This window comes from Papio anubis, chromosome 13, assembly GCF_008728515.1.
Source record: "Papio anubis isolate 15944 chromosome 13, Panubis1.0, whole genome shotgun sequence".
NCBI lineage: Eukaryota > Metazoa > Chordata > Mammalia > Primates > Cercopithecidae > Papio > Papio anubis.
This window is the reverse complement of record NC_044988.1, coordinates 44,969,213-44,986,214: the sequence shown is the minus strand read 5'-3', so window position 1 is coordinate 44,986,214 and position 17,002 is coordinate 44,969,213. Positions and strand designations below refer to the sequence as shown.

General features: G+C 35.3%; 1 protein-coding gene across 6 annotated transcripts in view; it reads right to left on the bottom strand.

The window, feature by feature from the left end:
• The window catches only part of CCDC171 (coiled-coil domain containing 171), a 501,053-nt gene that overhangs the window by 180,455 nt on the left and 303,596 nt on the right, over positions 1–17,002 (bottom strand). For all 6 annotated transcript variants that reach the window (XM_031654260.1, XM_031654264.1, XM_031654261.1 and 3 more), the window contains 2 exons: positions 16,335–16,517; positions 10,721–10,906 (listed from right to left, as the gene is read on the bottom strand). In XM_031654260.1, the coding sequence (XP_031510120.1) occupies positions 10,721–10,906; positions 16,335–16,517 (369 nt within the window). The remainder of the gene's footprint in view (positions 1–10,720; positions 10,907–16,334; positions 16,518–17,002) is intronic.

Below are 17,002 nucleotides of genomic sequence, written 5' to 3'. Positions count from 1 at the left end.
CCATAAATATATATATAGCCCATTATGTTCCCACAAACATTAAAAATTAAAATTTGTAAAGAAAACCTTTACAAAACCTGAGGGGAAAAAAAGGCACATTACACACAGACAAACAAAAGTAAAATGAACACATATTTCTTGTCAGAAACAATGCAAACCAGAAGAAAAGGGAACAACATATTTAAAGTGCTAAAAGAAACTGTCAACATAGACATCTATACTGAACACCTTTCAAAAATAAAGACAAGTATCACAAGAAATGTTAAAGGGAGTTCCTCAAGCAGAAGGAAAATCACACTAGATGGAAACAAGGGTCTTTATAAAGGAAATGTGCATCAAAATGGTATATATATGGGCAATGATGAAAGATAATTGTTTTCTTATTTTTCAATTTCTTTAAAATCTAATTTTCTATTAAAAGTTGAAATGATAACAATATAGTATGGAGTTTATAATACATGTAAAATTGAAATCTATGACAACAACACAAAGAGAATGAAAGAGAAGAAATGGAAGTACAGTGCTGTAAGATTTTTGTATTATACATAAAGTAGTATATTATTTTTAAATAGACTGTGATACGTGAAAGAGATATAAACACTACAGCAGCCCCTAAAAATAAAAAAGAGAAATACCTAATAAGCCAATACCAGAGACTTTATAAAGTTCTAAAAAATATTCAATACCTGTAAAAACTACATAGTAAATATTTCAGGCATTGTGAGCCACGTGGTCACTGTTGCAACTACTTAAAACTACCACTGTAGTAAGAAAGCAGCCACAGACAATATTTTAATAAACGGGCATAGTAGCATTTCAATAAAACTTTATATATGGACAGTGGGCTACATTTGACCTGTGGGTCACATTTTGCTGATTCCTGATCTAATAGGCTAATCCCTTAACTAGAAAAAGAAGGGCTAAAGTAACCTAAAATGTGACAGATTGTTAAGTACAGCAAACCACCATGGCAAATGTATACCGATGTAACAAACGTGCATGTTCTGCACATGTATCCCAGAACTTAAAGTAAAATTTTAAAAACTAAAAAAAAAAAAAAAGGAAATAATAAAAATAACAGAATATTATAAAAAATAGAATAAGTTAGCAAAGCCAAAGCTTATTTTTTTTAAATGAACAACAAAATTAATAAACTCCTAACTAAAGAGAAAATACGAATTACCAGTATGAGGACTGAAAGAGGAATTATCACAACAGATCCGACAAGAATTAAAAATATAATAATGGAGTATTATAAAGCCTGTATCAATAAACTTAATGTCTTACAAGAAAATGACAATCTGATTCTAAAACTTGTAAGGAAATTCAATGGATCTAAATAGCAAATACAGTTTCAAAAAAAGAGCAAAGTTAAAGGACTTACAGCACCTTAAAAATATGAATTCCAAGGCATCCTATAAAGATAAAGCAATTAAAACACTGTGGAATTAACATAAAGGAAGACATATAGATCAATGAAACAGAAACAGAGTCCAGTAATAAAGAAACAAACACACACATTTACACACACAGAGGATTTAATACAGGGGCCAAGGTAATTCAATAGAAAAAGGATCATATTTTTTAAATAGCACAGGAACAATTTAAGATTTATTTGGAAAAAAATAAACTTTAACCCGTACACCACACCATGTATAAAAATTAACTCATATTATTGTCAAAAAGGTAAAATCTTTTTCACATCATAGTAGCAAACATTTTTTAGATGAAACAGAAAAAGCATCAACTACAACAATAGAAGTTAGAATACGGATATTTCACCAAAATGTAAAACTCTTATTTGAAAGATACGGTTAAGAAAACGAAAAAGCAAACCAAAGAATGAAAGAAAATATTATTAATATATATCTGAAAAAAGAATCTATATATAGAATATAGAAAGAATTTTTACAATTGAATAAAACAAACAACGCAACGTTTAAAATATTAAATGTTGGCCAAGCACAGTGACTCATGCCTATATTCCCGGCACTTTGGGAGGCTGAGGCAGGTGGATTGCTTGAGCCCAGGAGTTTGAGACCAGCCTGGGCAACATAGAGAAACTCCGTCTCTACAAAAACTACAAACACTAGCTGGCATGGTGGCATGCACCTGTAGTCCTAGCTACTTGAGAAGCTGAGATGGGAGGATTAGTTGAGCCCAGGAGGCAGAAGTTGCAGCGAGCCATGATAGCGCCACTGCACTCCAGCTTGGGTGACAAAGGGAGACCTTGTCTCAAAAAAATCAATCAATCAATCAAATATCAAATGGTTTGAACAGATATTTTACAAAGAACATATATGAATAAGTACACTAAAAGATAATTAACATAATTAATCATCAGGTAAATGCAAATTAAATGCAAAAAACATACCATATACACCCATTACAACAGATAAACAGTGCCAAGTATTCACCAGGATGTGAAGCAAATGGAACTTTCATACACTGCTGATGGAAATGTAAAATCACGCAGCCAATTCTGAAAAAGACTTTGGCAGTTTCTTAAAAACTCACACTTACTATACAACCTCAGCACACCTCTGGATGCTTGCTGGTCACCCACTGGTTTCTCCCTTAGCACTGATGTTTGAGACTGCTATATGGAATCTGTAGGCTCCCCTATAGGCTGTAGGCTGTACTTGCCAGGTCTCCTTTGGCCCATCTTGCACCCTGTCAATGCTCCTCCCCAACCCCAGGGCTGAGGAGGGAGCTCAGACCACTGTGCACTCCACAAATGTGCCCATTGCCTGAGGACATACTTGCCAGGTCTGACTTGGCCCACCTTGCACTCCGCCTCCCCAACCCCAGGGCTGAGGAGGGAGCTCAGACTGCTGTAGTGGTAGTTACTCAATGTATACATTTGTCAAAAGGCACTGAGCTCTATATATTTAAAGTGTACATATTGTTATAATTATACCTCAATGAAGTTATTTTGAATTAAGTCATTACTCTTAGGATCTAATTGTTATTCTTCTCTAAGTAATCCTTTTACTCCCATAACTTTAAAGACTTTCTCTTGTCTTAGTTATTCTGTCCTCTCATTACTATGTTTATAGGTGCTTATGGTACTCTACTTTCATTCTTTTATTAAATATTTCATTCTCTTTTTCTTTCCTCTTAATTTCTTATTATCCATCATTTTGTCCCTCTGGAGAACATTATGTATTATTTCCTCAGCTTTCTTCCAATTTGCTAATATATTTCATCAACGTCTACTCAATGTTCACTGAGTTAATAATCTCCATGACTGTATTTTCACGTCTTATAACTTCTATTCATACCTTATCTCTTAGAACGCTCAAAAAAACCCTTAAGGTATCCGTTTAGCTGATTTCAATGCTTCTAGTATTTCTACCACCTAAAGTGTAAATATTCTCAATTGATGTGCAATTCATTTTTGCGTGATTAGTAATATTGAATCCTACTATCAAATATTGAATTTTTCTTAACAGTCTTGAGTGTATTCTTTGAAATGCAGAAACATCCCTACTGAACATTTTCACGTTCCCTTCTACAAGGTCACACTGGTGACTGGACTGTACTATTTTAAAGATTAAATCTCAACTAAACAGTACTTGGATCATGAAGGTGTAAACTAAGACCCTGTATTTATGTGTAGCACAGGCCTGTGTTCCAGTTTCCTTAGTAACTTTTCCTACCCACAGCCCTGAGTAGATGTCAAATTCTCATGCAGCTGCTAGGCAGAGATTTTCTCACCCACATTTCACAGTAGGGCAGCCCTTCCAGATGCCTAGTTTTACATAGGTGGATCTTTCCTATTCTCTGAGGCTTAAAGCCTAGATTTCCCTAATGTAATTATTATCAACTCTGGCCTCCAGCTAGGTTTGCACACTCCAATGAGCTAATTAGACTTCAGCTCCTTCTCATCATCTGGTGTTGAGTCCTCATCATTTGCTGTTTTGGTCCTCTTTATTTCTAGAACTTGAATATTTTGCTCTCTTTAAGCTTGGCTATAACCCAAAATGCATTTGTTATATTTTTTCTAGTTTCCACTTGCTAGGGTTTGAATGTGTTTGCCGAAGTTCATGTGTTAAAATCTTAATCTCCAATGCAACAGCGCTGAGAGGTGAGACCTTTAAGAGGTGATTAGGTCATCAGGGCTCTGCCATCATAAATGAATTAATACAGTTATTGTGGGAGTGAGTGAGTTATAAATTAACCCACGAAATAGGGTTTCTTATAAAATGATGGGTTTGGCCCCCTTCCCTACTTCCTTCCCCTAGAGTGTGCAAGCACTCTCTTGCCCTTCTGCCTTCTGCCATAGCATGACAGATAAAGAAGGTCCTCACCAGATGCCAGTACCTTGATATTGGTGCCAGCCTCCAGAACCTTGAGAAATAGATTTCTACTGTTATTTAATTACTCCATCTGTGCTATTCTGTCATAGTAGCACAAAATGCACTAAGACACCGCTTCCTGTGTTTGGAGTGGGAAGAGAAGTCCTTTCATGTCAGCAAAATCCTGATTTCAAGAAAGTGATAATGACAGTAGGAGAAAGATAAATTACAAGACAATTCCAATTAAGACTATAGATCGAAAAGTCCCAAGTGAAAAATTAAGAAATTGGGTGCAGCAATGTATTTTTAAAAAATCATTATAGCTACATTGGGTTTATTTCAGGAATACAAGGCTGGTTTAACATTAGAATACTAAAATATAACCCAGGCATCAGCAAACTTCTGATACGAAATATTTTAGGCTTTGTGTACCACATGCCATCTGTATCACATGTTGTTCTGTGGTTTTATTTTTTATACTCCCTTAAAAATGTAAAAACCACTCTTAGCTCACGGGCTGTACAAACACAAATCACAGTTTGCTATTACCTGATATAATACAACATGCCAACAGAATAAGTGAGAAAAGTCATATGATTATCTAAATAGATGCATAAAATGTATTTCATAATATCCAACATCCATTCATGATTTTTTTTTGGGGGGGGAGTAGGGTCGGGGGACAGACTCTCACTCTGTTACCCAGCTGGAGTGCAATGGCACCATCTTAGCTCACTGCAACCTCTGTCTCCCGGGTTCAAGTGATTTTCCTGCCTCAGTCTCCCGAGTAGCTGGGATTACAGGTGCCCGCCACCACGCCTAATTTTTGTATTTTAATAGAGATGGGGTTTCACCACGTTGGCCAGGCTGGTTTTGAACTGCTGACCTCAGGTGATCTGCCCACCTCAGCCTCCCAAAGTGCTGGGATTACAGGAGTGAGCCACTGTGCCCGGTCCATGATTTTTAAATTATGCATAATATAGGAAGATAAATTCCCTAACCCAACAAGGATTATCAACTAAAAACCTACATCAAATTTCCTCTTAATGAAGAAATCTTAGAAAGATTGTCTTTAAGACTGGAAACAAGATAAGGATGCCTACCACCTCTACCTCCACCCAACACTTTATCTTAGCCAGTAAGCAGCAGAAAAAAAAAAAAAAAACCTAAAAGGATAAGGTTTGAAAACAAAAAACAAAACTATCACTATCAGATTAATATTACTGTCTATGCCCTAGACAGTATAGATAAAGCACTAGAAATGACAAGAGAGTTTAGCAATGCGGCTGCATGTAAGATTAATATTATCTGTCACGCCTGTAATCCCAGCACTTTGGGAGGCCAAGGCAGGCGGATCACGAGGTCAGGAGATCGAGACCATCCTGGCCAATATGGTGAAACACCGTCTCTACTAAAAACACAAAATTAGCCAGGTGTGGCGCACACCTGTAGTCCAAGCTACTTGGGAGGCTGCAGCAGAAGAATCACTTGAACCTGGAAGGTAGAGCTTGCAGTGAGCTGAGATCCGGCCACTGCACTCCAGCCTGGGAAGAGAGTGAGACTCTGTCTCAAACAAACAAACAAAAAAAGATTAATATATGTCCATCTATTCATGTGTCAGTTACTTCATTGATCTTACTCTTTGGGGGCTTCTGAAGGAACTAGATTAGGCAAGCGTTTATCCAGGTAGACTTTTGCCTTAGCTTTTGCCTAGAACAATGGAATACTACTGATTATCCCTTTCAGGTTATTAAGCAATTTCTTAATGTGGGAGCTTTAGGTTCAAGCTCCTATCTGCAGGTGGAACCCAAAGCTTAGTCTCCTATTTCCAGGATGAATATTGGTATAGGTTGAGCATCCCTTATGTAAAATGCTCAGGACCAGAAGTATTTTAGATTTTGAATATTTTTGCATTTTGGAATGTTTGCATTATTTATATACTTACTGGTTGAACATCCCAAATCTGATAACCTGAAATCCAAAATGCTCCAATGAGCATTTACTTTGAGTGTCATGTCAGTGCTCAAAAAGTTTGATTTTAGAGCATTTTGGATTTTGGATTTTCAAATTAGGGATGCTCAACCTGTATTTGCCTCCAGGACAAACCTAGCATCTACTCAGTGTTAACTTTGATTTCCACATACTGACGTTTGAAAATATTGTCGTTTATTTTTGTCCTTGGAGATTTCCTTTACTCCTTAATGCACTGCATTTATTGCAGGGAATGTCTAATCCAAGATTTAGCTGTATTAAAACAAAAGGCCATTCTGAGGATCCAGTCTAAAGTATTATTTATAAAAACTATTACATATAAAGGAATGATTTAGGCTGGGCACAGTGGCTCACACCTGTAATCCCAGCATTTTGGGAGGCCAAGACAAGGGGATCGCTTGAACCCAGGAGTTTGAGACCAGGACTGGGCAACACAGGGAGTTTCCATCTCTACAAAAAAAATTTTTTTAATTAGCTGGGTGTGGTGGCATGTGCTTGTAGACCCAGCTTCTTGGTAGGGTGAGGCAGGAGAATTACTTAAGCCTGGGAGGTCGTGGCCTGTGCAACAGAGTGAGGCCCTGTCTTTTTAAAAAAAAAAAAAAAAGATATGATTTAAAACAAAATTCCCAAAATGTTAAGTGATTGCTTTCAGATTATAAATCACAGATAATTTGTTTTTTCTTCTGTATCCACATCTACTCATGATCTTCGTTTTTAAAAAGAAACAATATACTTTGTTTTTTAAAAGAAGTTATGCACACAACATATTTTAAAAAACTATTTTTTAAAGCATTACTGAAAACACAACAGAATATTTAACAAGCATACACTTGCTTTTCAAATAGAATCTTAATTCATTCTCATAAACATCCTATAACTTAAGTATCATTATCCTTATTTCTGCAGAAGAGGAAACTGAGGCTCAGAAGGTTAAGTAATTTGCCCAAGCAACAGAGCTGGGATTTGAATTCAAGAATACTTGTTCCAAGGCCAGTGCTTTTTCCATTGAACCATGTTGCCTCCCACAAGAGAGCATTTTCACATTACCGCCTGCTAGTTCTAATTAAGAGATAGTAATTAAACAATTCTCCACTCCTGACAACAATATTTAAGCTACTGGCAATTTAAAAAAATTAACATGAACATCTCTTTATCTGCTGGAAGATATTATAGCTAAACACAAACTGTAACAGAGAAAAAGACTTGAATATGACACAGATGCATTTCCAAAGCACGGTTCATTAGATTATCTATTAATAGGACATGAAGCATAAAAATGTTGTTTAATGACCAATATACTTATAAAAGTTTTCAACTCAACTAATAATAAAAGAAATACAAATTAAAGTAACAAGGACATATCTATCAAATTGTCAAAAATGTTTTAAATAGTAACAGCCAGGTAGGGCCAAAGGTGCAATTCTCATATATCTTAGGAGAGAATGTAATCAGTAGAGACTTGCTGTAGGCCAATTGATAATATGTACATTATTTGAATGTATGTGGTTTCTGACCTAGTAATTCCTCATCTAGGAATTCATCCTAATGAAATAATCACAGATATTTGCATAACATTTAGATACCAGGTTGTTCATCTTAATACTTACTTATAATAGCAAAAGGAGGCGGAGAAGCGGAAGAGAAAAAAAGGAAGAAGAGGAGGGAAAGGAGTGAGAGAAGGAAGAAGAAGAGTTGGAGGAGAAGGAGGAGGAAGAAACTGGGATAAATCCAAATCTATAATATCAAATTAGGTTAATAAATTACGTACAGTACATTGAAGTGATTACTAGAAGTCACGAGTGGGGATGGTCAAATGTTAATCAAAGGGTACAAAGTTTCAGCTAGACAAGAGGAATAAATTTTGGTGATCTATTGTACAGCAAGGTAAGTATACTTAATAATAATAATGTATATCTCAAAATGGTAAAAAAAAAAAAAAAAAAAGTGGATATTAGATGTTCTCACCACAAAGAAATGATAAGTATGTGAAAAGATGAATGTTAGCCTGATTTGAACATTCCACAATGCGTACATATAGCAAAACATCAAAATATACCCTAAATGTATGCAATTATTTGTCAGTTAAAAATAAAAAGAAAAAATATACATCCAAAATAATTCAACCAGCCATGAACTGATGATACTGTCACACGTGTCCATATAGAAGACCACCTAAACAGGCTTTGTGTAAGCAACAAGTCTGTTTATTCACTTGGGTGCAAGTGATTTGAGTCTGAAAAGAGAGTCAGCGAAGGGAGATAGGAGAGCAGCAGCTTTGTAGGACTCAGGTAGGCAGTGGAAAGTTACAGTTAGAGGTGGTTAACTGTTGTCAGCAGCGGAGGGGGTCACAAGGTGCATGGTGGCGAGATCATGAGATCCATTGTCCTGGAGAAGAACGTCATGATTGATCAGTTAGGGTAGGGCAGGAACAAGTCATAATGGTGGAATGTCGTAAGGTGGGTTAGCAGTTAAGGCAGGAACTGGCTGTTTCACTTCTTTTGTGGTTTTTTGGCTGCTCCAGAATTCTTGGCTCCTACAGGCCATCTGGACGTATGTGTGCAGGTCACAGGGGTTACAATGGCTGAGCTTCGGCTCAAAGGCCTGACAAATACCACTATACTTACTAGCATAGAAAGAAATCCTTGACATGGTGTTTGAAGAAAGTAAGTAAAAAACAATATGTATAATAGTGTGATTGTATTTTTATTAACCTATATTCAGTTATATTTCTATATTTGTAAAACATAAAGTCTGGAATATATATATCAAAATGTTGATGCTGGATATATCAGGTGATATGATTTGAGATTATTTTAATTTTTCTTCATCTATATTTTCTTTTTTTTCCACAATAAATATTTATTACTTGTGTAAAAAAAAGTGAAAAAAAAATTCACAGTCATATCAGTTGGTAAGCAAGAATGCTCACAATCTATTACTAAGTAATACAAGTAAGTTTCAAAACAGTATATAAGTATGTTCTCATTTATGTAAGAAAAATAATATGTATTAGGTTGAGCCATTTGAAATTGCTGGCATTTGTCTAGTTTTCACTTGTAAAAACAGCAATTTCAAATTGTTCAATTTAATACATATATTTGGAAAAATATACTCTAAAATACTAATACCATCCTGGTCATTTTTTCCTCTTCTTAAAGGACATCTATATTTTCCTCTTTAAATTCATGTGTATTTTCTTGCTTTAGATTTCAAATTTTTCTAATTTTTCTGAAAACTAAATCCCAGTTTCAACATTTACAGGATATCCTGGGCAAGTTTATTGAAGTCTCTAAACAAAAAAAATATATATATATCAAAATCATAACAATAGTACCTACCTCACAGAGGTAGTTTAAAATGAATAACTCATGTAGTGACAGTAACACCAAGCCTGGCAAATGGACGCTGGAACATATGATGTGGTGGTTAGGAAGATGGATAGAAATCTGACTCCCTAGATCCATTACTTACTAAGAAATGTGTAAGTTATGTCACCTCTCTGCATCTGTTTTCTCATCTATAAAACAGGAATAATCCCATACAGTTTGTGTGATGAGTACAGAAGTGTTTTAAAGTAGTTAGCATAGTGCCTGAAAAACAGGAAGTTAACAATAAATTTTGGCTATTTTATCATTGATCATAATAGTATTACTAAGATATCAGAAAAAATAGATATATTTGTATAAGTTAATACCAACACTGAGTTGATTAATTGTATTAAGTATGATATCCTATATAGAGGCTATATCGCTGTTGTTTTCCCTGGATTTAGTTCCATTCCAACGTATATAATCTCACTAGTGATAAATCCACAAGTTTTATAATCAAAAACTAGAATTCTATTATACTTTGTAGGCAACATTTCCAGAAAGTACTATAGTCCTAAATCCATTAATGAAATTTTCTCAACTTTTAAATGATAGCTTCTCTTTTTCCTTTGAAATACCTTTACCACAAATATATGACAGACAGAACTCTTTCTAACTAAACCTCCCTCCTCCCCAAATATGTACTTATATAAGAATCAGACCCAGACCAAAACCTTCCAGAATCCAAAAGATGTGTGGAGTTTCCAAAGTCCATTGGGTACAAAACAAGAAAAGGAAAACTCTAAAGAGAGGAAGAAATAAGGAAGATAAAAGAAACAAAACATTTACTGTTAATTTTACTGTTAATAATAATTGTTATTATTACTGGAAAAGATCTTCACTTTGTTTTCAACTAACAAGTAAAGCCTACTTTTACCTTCTCAATACATGTGAATGCAGGCTTGTAACTGAGGTCTTAGAACCATGTTTCATTCTATCCTCATAGAATAAAATTTCACATCTTGGGATCTATTCCTATTCAGGAGATATCATAATTCCCTCTAAGATCCACGCATAGATAAAATATTCCTTTATGCAAATATCCCTTTATTCTCTTACCTTAACAGCTTCTCCAAGAGTTTGGTTTTTGTCAGCTTCCTCACTGGAGTGCAATTCAAGTCTATAATTCAATTCCTGTAGTTGTTGTGCCTGTTCATTCAATAGCATTTGTGCCTGCTGTTCCCGAAGTAATGCATTATTTAGTTCTTCACATGCACTTTCAAACTTCTCATGGGTGATCAATTTCTGTAAAAAGTGGGAGGGGGGAGAATCAGTTATAAAGCTAACTGCATTGTTATTATTTCGTCTTCAAAACTAAAGGAATATAATACAAACATTTCTAGGCATTTGATACATTAAAAAAATACAATTAGCTTTTCTTAATTGCATAAGTCAAGATAAAACTACTACTGTGATTTTTGAAGCACAATAGCCATACTTAGTTTTCATTTTCAGTCAAATAAAATCTTAGAAAACTCATTTGAAATTCCAAATAAATCCATGATGCTCAGTTTAAGTTTTCATACATGAACACTTTTTATAAAGATTATGATTGTGGGAATTAAAACCTTTAACAACTTCCTTGGCTTTTAACTGATCACCTAAAAGTTTGTGTTCAGTGTATGTTATTATTCAGGTCTCCCCAGTCAAATGTCTTCTCCTAGGCAGGTCTTACATGTCTACACCTCTCCAACTCCCACTCACACTTTTATACCATCTTGTTTTATTTTCTTCACAGCCACTGTCATTATCTAAATTCACCTCACTTTTTTTATTGCCTGTCCACACCCTGCCACCAACCACACATATAAAGGTGTAGCTCCACAAAGCAGGGACTTCATTTAGCTTTTCATCCAACCGAGAAGAGTGCCTGGCACTCAGTGAGTGTTCAATATTTGTTGTATGAAAGAATATTCATATATAAACATCTGCCAACAAAATCCACGCCATAATACACAACATGGTTTTTACAATATAGTGCCTGCTTTGGAGGGCACAGTACTCTGCTCTGGAATAACTGACAGTTCTAGATAGGGATGTAGAATCCAGGACAAGACAAGTTTATATTATCTCCTGTTCAAAACATTTAAACAAATGAAACTTAGATACGACAAACAACAGAGACATAGTGAAGTGTAAAAAAGAGGAAGGTTTCACAAAAGGTAGATAACTGAGAAATATATATGGAAAACTCAAGGGAACCATTCAGGCCACTTAAATACACAAGGTATACATGTATCTATTTAAAATTTCTAACTTTCCCATTGTAAAAAAGGATTTGAGGTGCATTAATATCATCCGCCGCAAATATAAAGCAGGTTGATTTGAAATTTCAAAAAATTTGGGAGGAAAAAGCAGGAAAAACATCCTTTTGATTCTAAGCATCTAGTAATTATTGTAACTGAATATAGACTTTGTCTTTTATTTTTCTGACAAATAAGACAAAAATAGAAATGTGCATAGTCACAGTTTCCTCGTGGGCCAACAACAGCAAGCATGCCGTTCATATAAAGAGAAAGACTTTTGCTGAAACTAAGTTTTAGGATAAATCAATTACATGGGTCCTTCTATATTATAATACACAAGCACTCAGTTTTATTTTGGCAGCAGGTACCTTGCCTGCCACTTCCATGAAGCAACTGTCTTTTAAAACTCTTATTTCTCTTTTTAAGGGTGCATTTCTCAACAATTTAAGAGTGCATTTCTCAACACTGAAGAAATTTCAAAAGCCAATAGTGTAGCATAAAAACAGATGTCTGATGATTTACCTAAGTTAATATAAACTAATGAGAATGATCACAAGGCACAGAGGAAAGTTGCCTCATTTTCAAAGAGTCACCTAGTAAAAGGTATATCTAATATGTCACTGATACTTTTATAGTGCTAGGATTGTACAGAACATTCAACTTTTTACTCCCTGTTAAACAGCTGCCGAACTCTCCACATTGTGCTATTACAACCAAACCCTCAGCTTTCAAAACATCAAATCTAACAGTCTCCTCTCAGCACTCCAGTTCTATTTCTATTTATTAACATCCCTCTATGCGCTGGGTCTTGTGAGCATATATTTTTGTACCTCTTCTATCTTTAATGTATTGTGTTGTTTTAAATTACCACTCCTTGCCATGAGACCATTCTGTCCTTTTCAATTCACTTGACCATCAAGTGAATAAGATCTTTCCATCAACATCCCCACCACTTTGCAGGACTTCCCTGTTTAACAGAATGTATGTTCCCTTCACAATCCTCCAAAATTTCCTCTTTACCTAAAAACTCAGGTAATTTTAGCCTCTTCCTTGTCCATCCATCCCTCCCAGAGACTGGCTCAATTCTGTTTATTCCTCTGTAAAGTAAATAAAATCAAGCAAGCATAGCAATGCAGAATAAGAAAGAGATGGTGTGTGAAAGCAAGTGTAAGGAGCTAATAAACAAACAAAGATCATGAGACTGGGGAAGTTAGCTGTTAAGAAACAACTGTCAGTAGATGGACATAGTATTCTAAAACCATTAAGGTACTAAATGGCTTTTGGTGAGCAGGATGTTTCCCTTTATAATTTTAGACCAACTATAAAGAAGCTATTTTATTCTCTCCAATATACTTTGTCTGAAATCAGTGAGAGACAAATGGTTGCAGGCACTCTCTCCAATTTTCTTAGAGGAAAATAGCATCTTTTTTTCATTTTTTATGTTTTTAATAAAACAACCCTTTATTAACACACCTAGGTATCAACATTAACCACTATCATGAAGTGAATAAAAGCATGAGTTTTAGAGCCACATGAACTAAGTTCAAATTCTGTCATTTCCATTAATAACTATACGACTTCAGGCAAGTTACTTAGTTTCTACATGCTCCAAAATCCTCATCCGTAAATTAGAAACAATAATATTATATATTATAATAATATAATAGTATGTGAGATAATTATAAGGACCAAATGAGTCAATGCCTGTAACGTGCTTAGGGTCAGTGTCTGATACATGGTCAATATGATCACTAAATGTTAGAAACTGTCACATACTTCATAACTTATAATTGTAGGACAATATCTAAAAATTAAGTACTGGCCGGGTATGGTTCACGTCTGTAATCCCAGCACTTTGGCAGGCTGAGGCGGGGAGATAACCTGAGGTCAGGAGTATGAGACCAGCCTGGCCAACATGTTGAAACCCCATCTCTACTAAAAATACAAAAAATTAGCTGGGCATGGTGGTGGGCACCTGTAATGCCAACTCCTGCTGAGGCAGGAGAATTCCTTGAACCTGGGAGGCGGAGGCTACAGTGAGCTGAGATCGCACCACTGCAATCTCTGTCGGCCTAGGCGACAGAACGAGACTCCATCTCAAAAAATAAAATAAGGCAAAATAAAGTAAAAATTAAGTACCTCTTCCCTCAATTATTATCCTATTTTTATGCCTACACTTCAAAGGAAGCAATTCACACTAAGCACTTCCTCAAACACACTCCTAATTACTGCAAGCCAGTTATTCAAAAAAAGCCCTTACAAGAGGATTCTGTCACCTTCCACCAACCTTCCCTCAAACTCTAACCTTCTCTCTAGATTCTAGAAATTAAGTCCTGACTACTTCTAAACTAACCAAAGATAAGATGCAAACTCATTTTCTTAATACTTAACTATGGACTAGGAAATCAAATTGTGTAGAATATTTAGAATTCTTCATACATATTCCAGAGAGCAACATATGTAATGAATTTTCCAATTTTTACAAAAGCCATTATATATAATTACATATATTTATATATAAATATAAATACAGTTGACTATATTCTAAATCTCAAATTGCATAAATGACTGTGTCCATTTTGGTAGACTACCTCAATATCCCAAATTTAGCTGTTTATATGATACAGAAGCAAATCAAATGGAAGGAGAGACACGCTTCAAAAGAATTCGTTTTTAAAAGTATAAACATCTCTTTATTATTTAAGTAAAATGGCAAAAAATGGAAAAAATCACATGTCTCTGAAAACGGAAATACTCAAATTTTGATACATCCACATGACATAGTAGTATTCACTTAACTGAAATGAAATTAATAATAAATGACAAAGGAAAATGATTACAGTACTTTAAGTGCATACATGTATACATATATTTATATGTCAGGATACAAACTGTATTACAAAATTATTCCAAACTACAATTGTGCATAAAGGCATGCATAGGCACATATATACATAAGAAATGTGGAGAACAAAATGCATCCACATTTCAGCAGTGATTGATTCTGGGTGGTAAGATGAAAATGATTTTAACTTTCCTCTTTTTTAAAATAAATATTCTATGTTTTTTTGTAGAGATGGGGTCTCACTATCTCTTGAATTCCTGGCCTCCAGTAACCTTCCCACCTTGGTCTCCCAAAGCACTGGGATTATAATAGAAATAAGCCATCATACCCGGTCTAAACTTCCTTCTTAATACTTTCTTGTATTTTTACTTATGGTTGTCCTCTACAACTTTTATAATTAGAAAAAAAAGTTGAAGCAGCTCAGCTCATAAATTCTCCTTCTCTGAGCAAAAAACTAAGAGAAGGAAAAATTATGGTGTCTTGAGACATTTACTGAAAAGAAATCTATGGCTTAAGAGTATTTCATGATTCCTTGACCTGCCTAATTCATAGGAACTCTTTGCCCTTAGAAGGTGTATCTACTTGAAATAATAATTAACACTAGCACAATTACATTATCATAGGATTGATAACTAAACTACTATACCTGCTGCTGCCTCTGTTACAGCAAATGTTAAAACTGTAAATTCCAAATTAACCAAAAGATAAACTTAAAAGCACATTTAAACTGAAGTTACAGTAGTTGTTTTAAGTTGTATACAGTCTTGAAGTTTCAGGGTAATCTTTTAACTCTATGTTCCCATATCCACATTAAAAACAGCAATGTTAGTAAGTATCCCAACTGCTAACAGAATACATAGATGTCTGCATTATATTGTGCTTCACATACTTAGACATTTTGTTCTTGATCTAATGGTATTTGGCATACGGCCTTGCTTTTTCAGCTATTTTCTGCTTTTTAAAATAATACATATATGTCATTGATGGACGTTAGATAAACTGAACATTTCTTTGGAAAAGCAATTTGATTTCATACTAGTCTAATTTACTTAAAATATTCAATATAAGAAGGGAAGAGGCCAGGCACGGTAGCTCACACCTGTAATTCCAGCACTTTGGGAGGCCAACGTGGGTGGATCAGCTGAGGTCAGGAGTTCGAGACCTCCCTGGCCAACATGGAGAAACTCCATCTTTACTAAAAATACAAAAATCAGCCAGGCGTGGTGGCAGCCACCTGTAATCCCAGCTGCTTGGGAGGCTGAGGCAGGAGAATCACTTAAACCCGGGAGGCAGAGCTTGCAGTGAGCTGAGATAGCACCACTGCACTCCAGCCTGGGCAACATAGTGAGACTCCGTCTCAAAAAAAAAAAGAAGAGAGGAAATCTCTCTCCCCACTCCCTCGCCTGCCACCAACATCAGCAATTAGAGGCATTTTAGAAGGGAAGTTTTCTGAAGAAAAAGAAATGTTATTAATAGGGTTTTGAATTATTTGACAAAACAAACGTAAGTTAAGGAAAAAGGATATAGAGATAAAGAAATAGATATCACCAAAGCAATAGTTTCCTAAATGATATATACTTACAGATTGCTTAAATTCATTTAATTGCATTTGCAGACCCTGGGCTTTGTCAAGCTCCTTTTTCATTTCATTCACACTTCGTTTGAATTCTGTGACCTCCAAGCGTAGTGAGCGGCGCTCCACTTCTGCAGCATGCAGTCTTTGTGTAAATCCAAATATTTGCTTCTGCAACGACGCTGTGCTTTTCTGTTGTTAAACAAGAGCAATTTCATAAACAGTAACTACAGATTTACTAACAATAGCAATGACCATTTTACTAAATTAAATGTAACTCAGATCATCCAAAAACCAGTGCCAGTTATTACAGAAACGTAGAGGTGAAAACTTTATTGTTTATGTGACCAACAATTTGACTTATGAAAAATGAACATCTGAAGAAAAGAAATAATCTAGATCGCTAAAAATGAAATTGACAGCTGTTTAGGTCTCACACAATTCTGTTGCAGTGCATTTATAGAAAACAGTAAATTTAGCACTAATGGCATGCCTCATTTTCTTTTTTTTTTTGGTAAGACAGTCTCACTCTGTAGGCCAGGCTGAAGTGCAGTGGCAGAATCTCGTCTCACTACAACCTCCACCTCCCAAGTTCAAGCGATTCTCGTTCCTCAGTCTCCTGAGTAGCTGAGATTAGAGGCACAAGGCACACACCACCACCCCCTGCTCATTTTTGT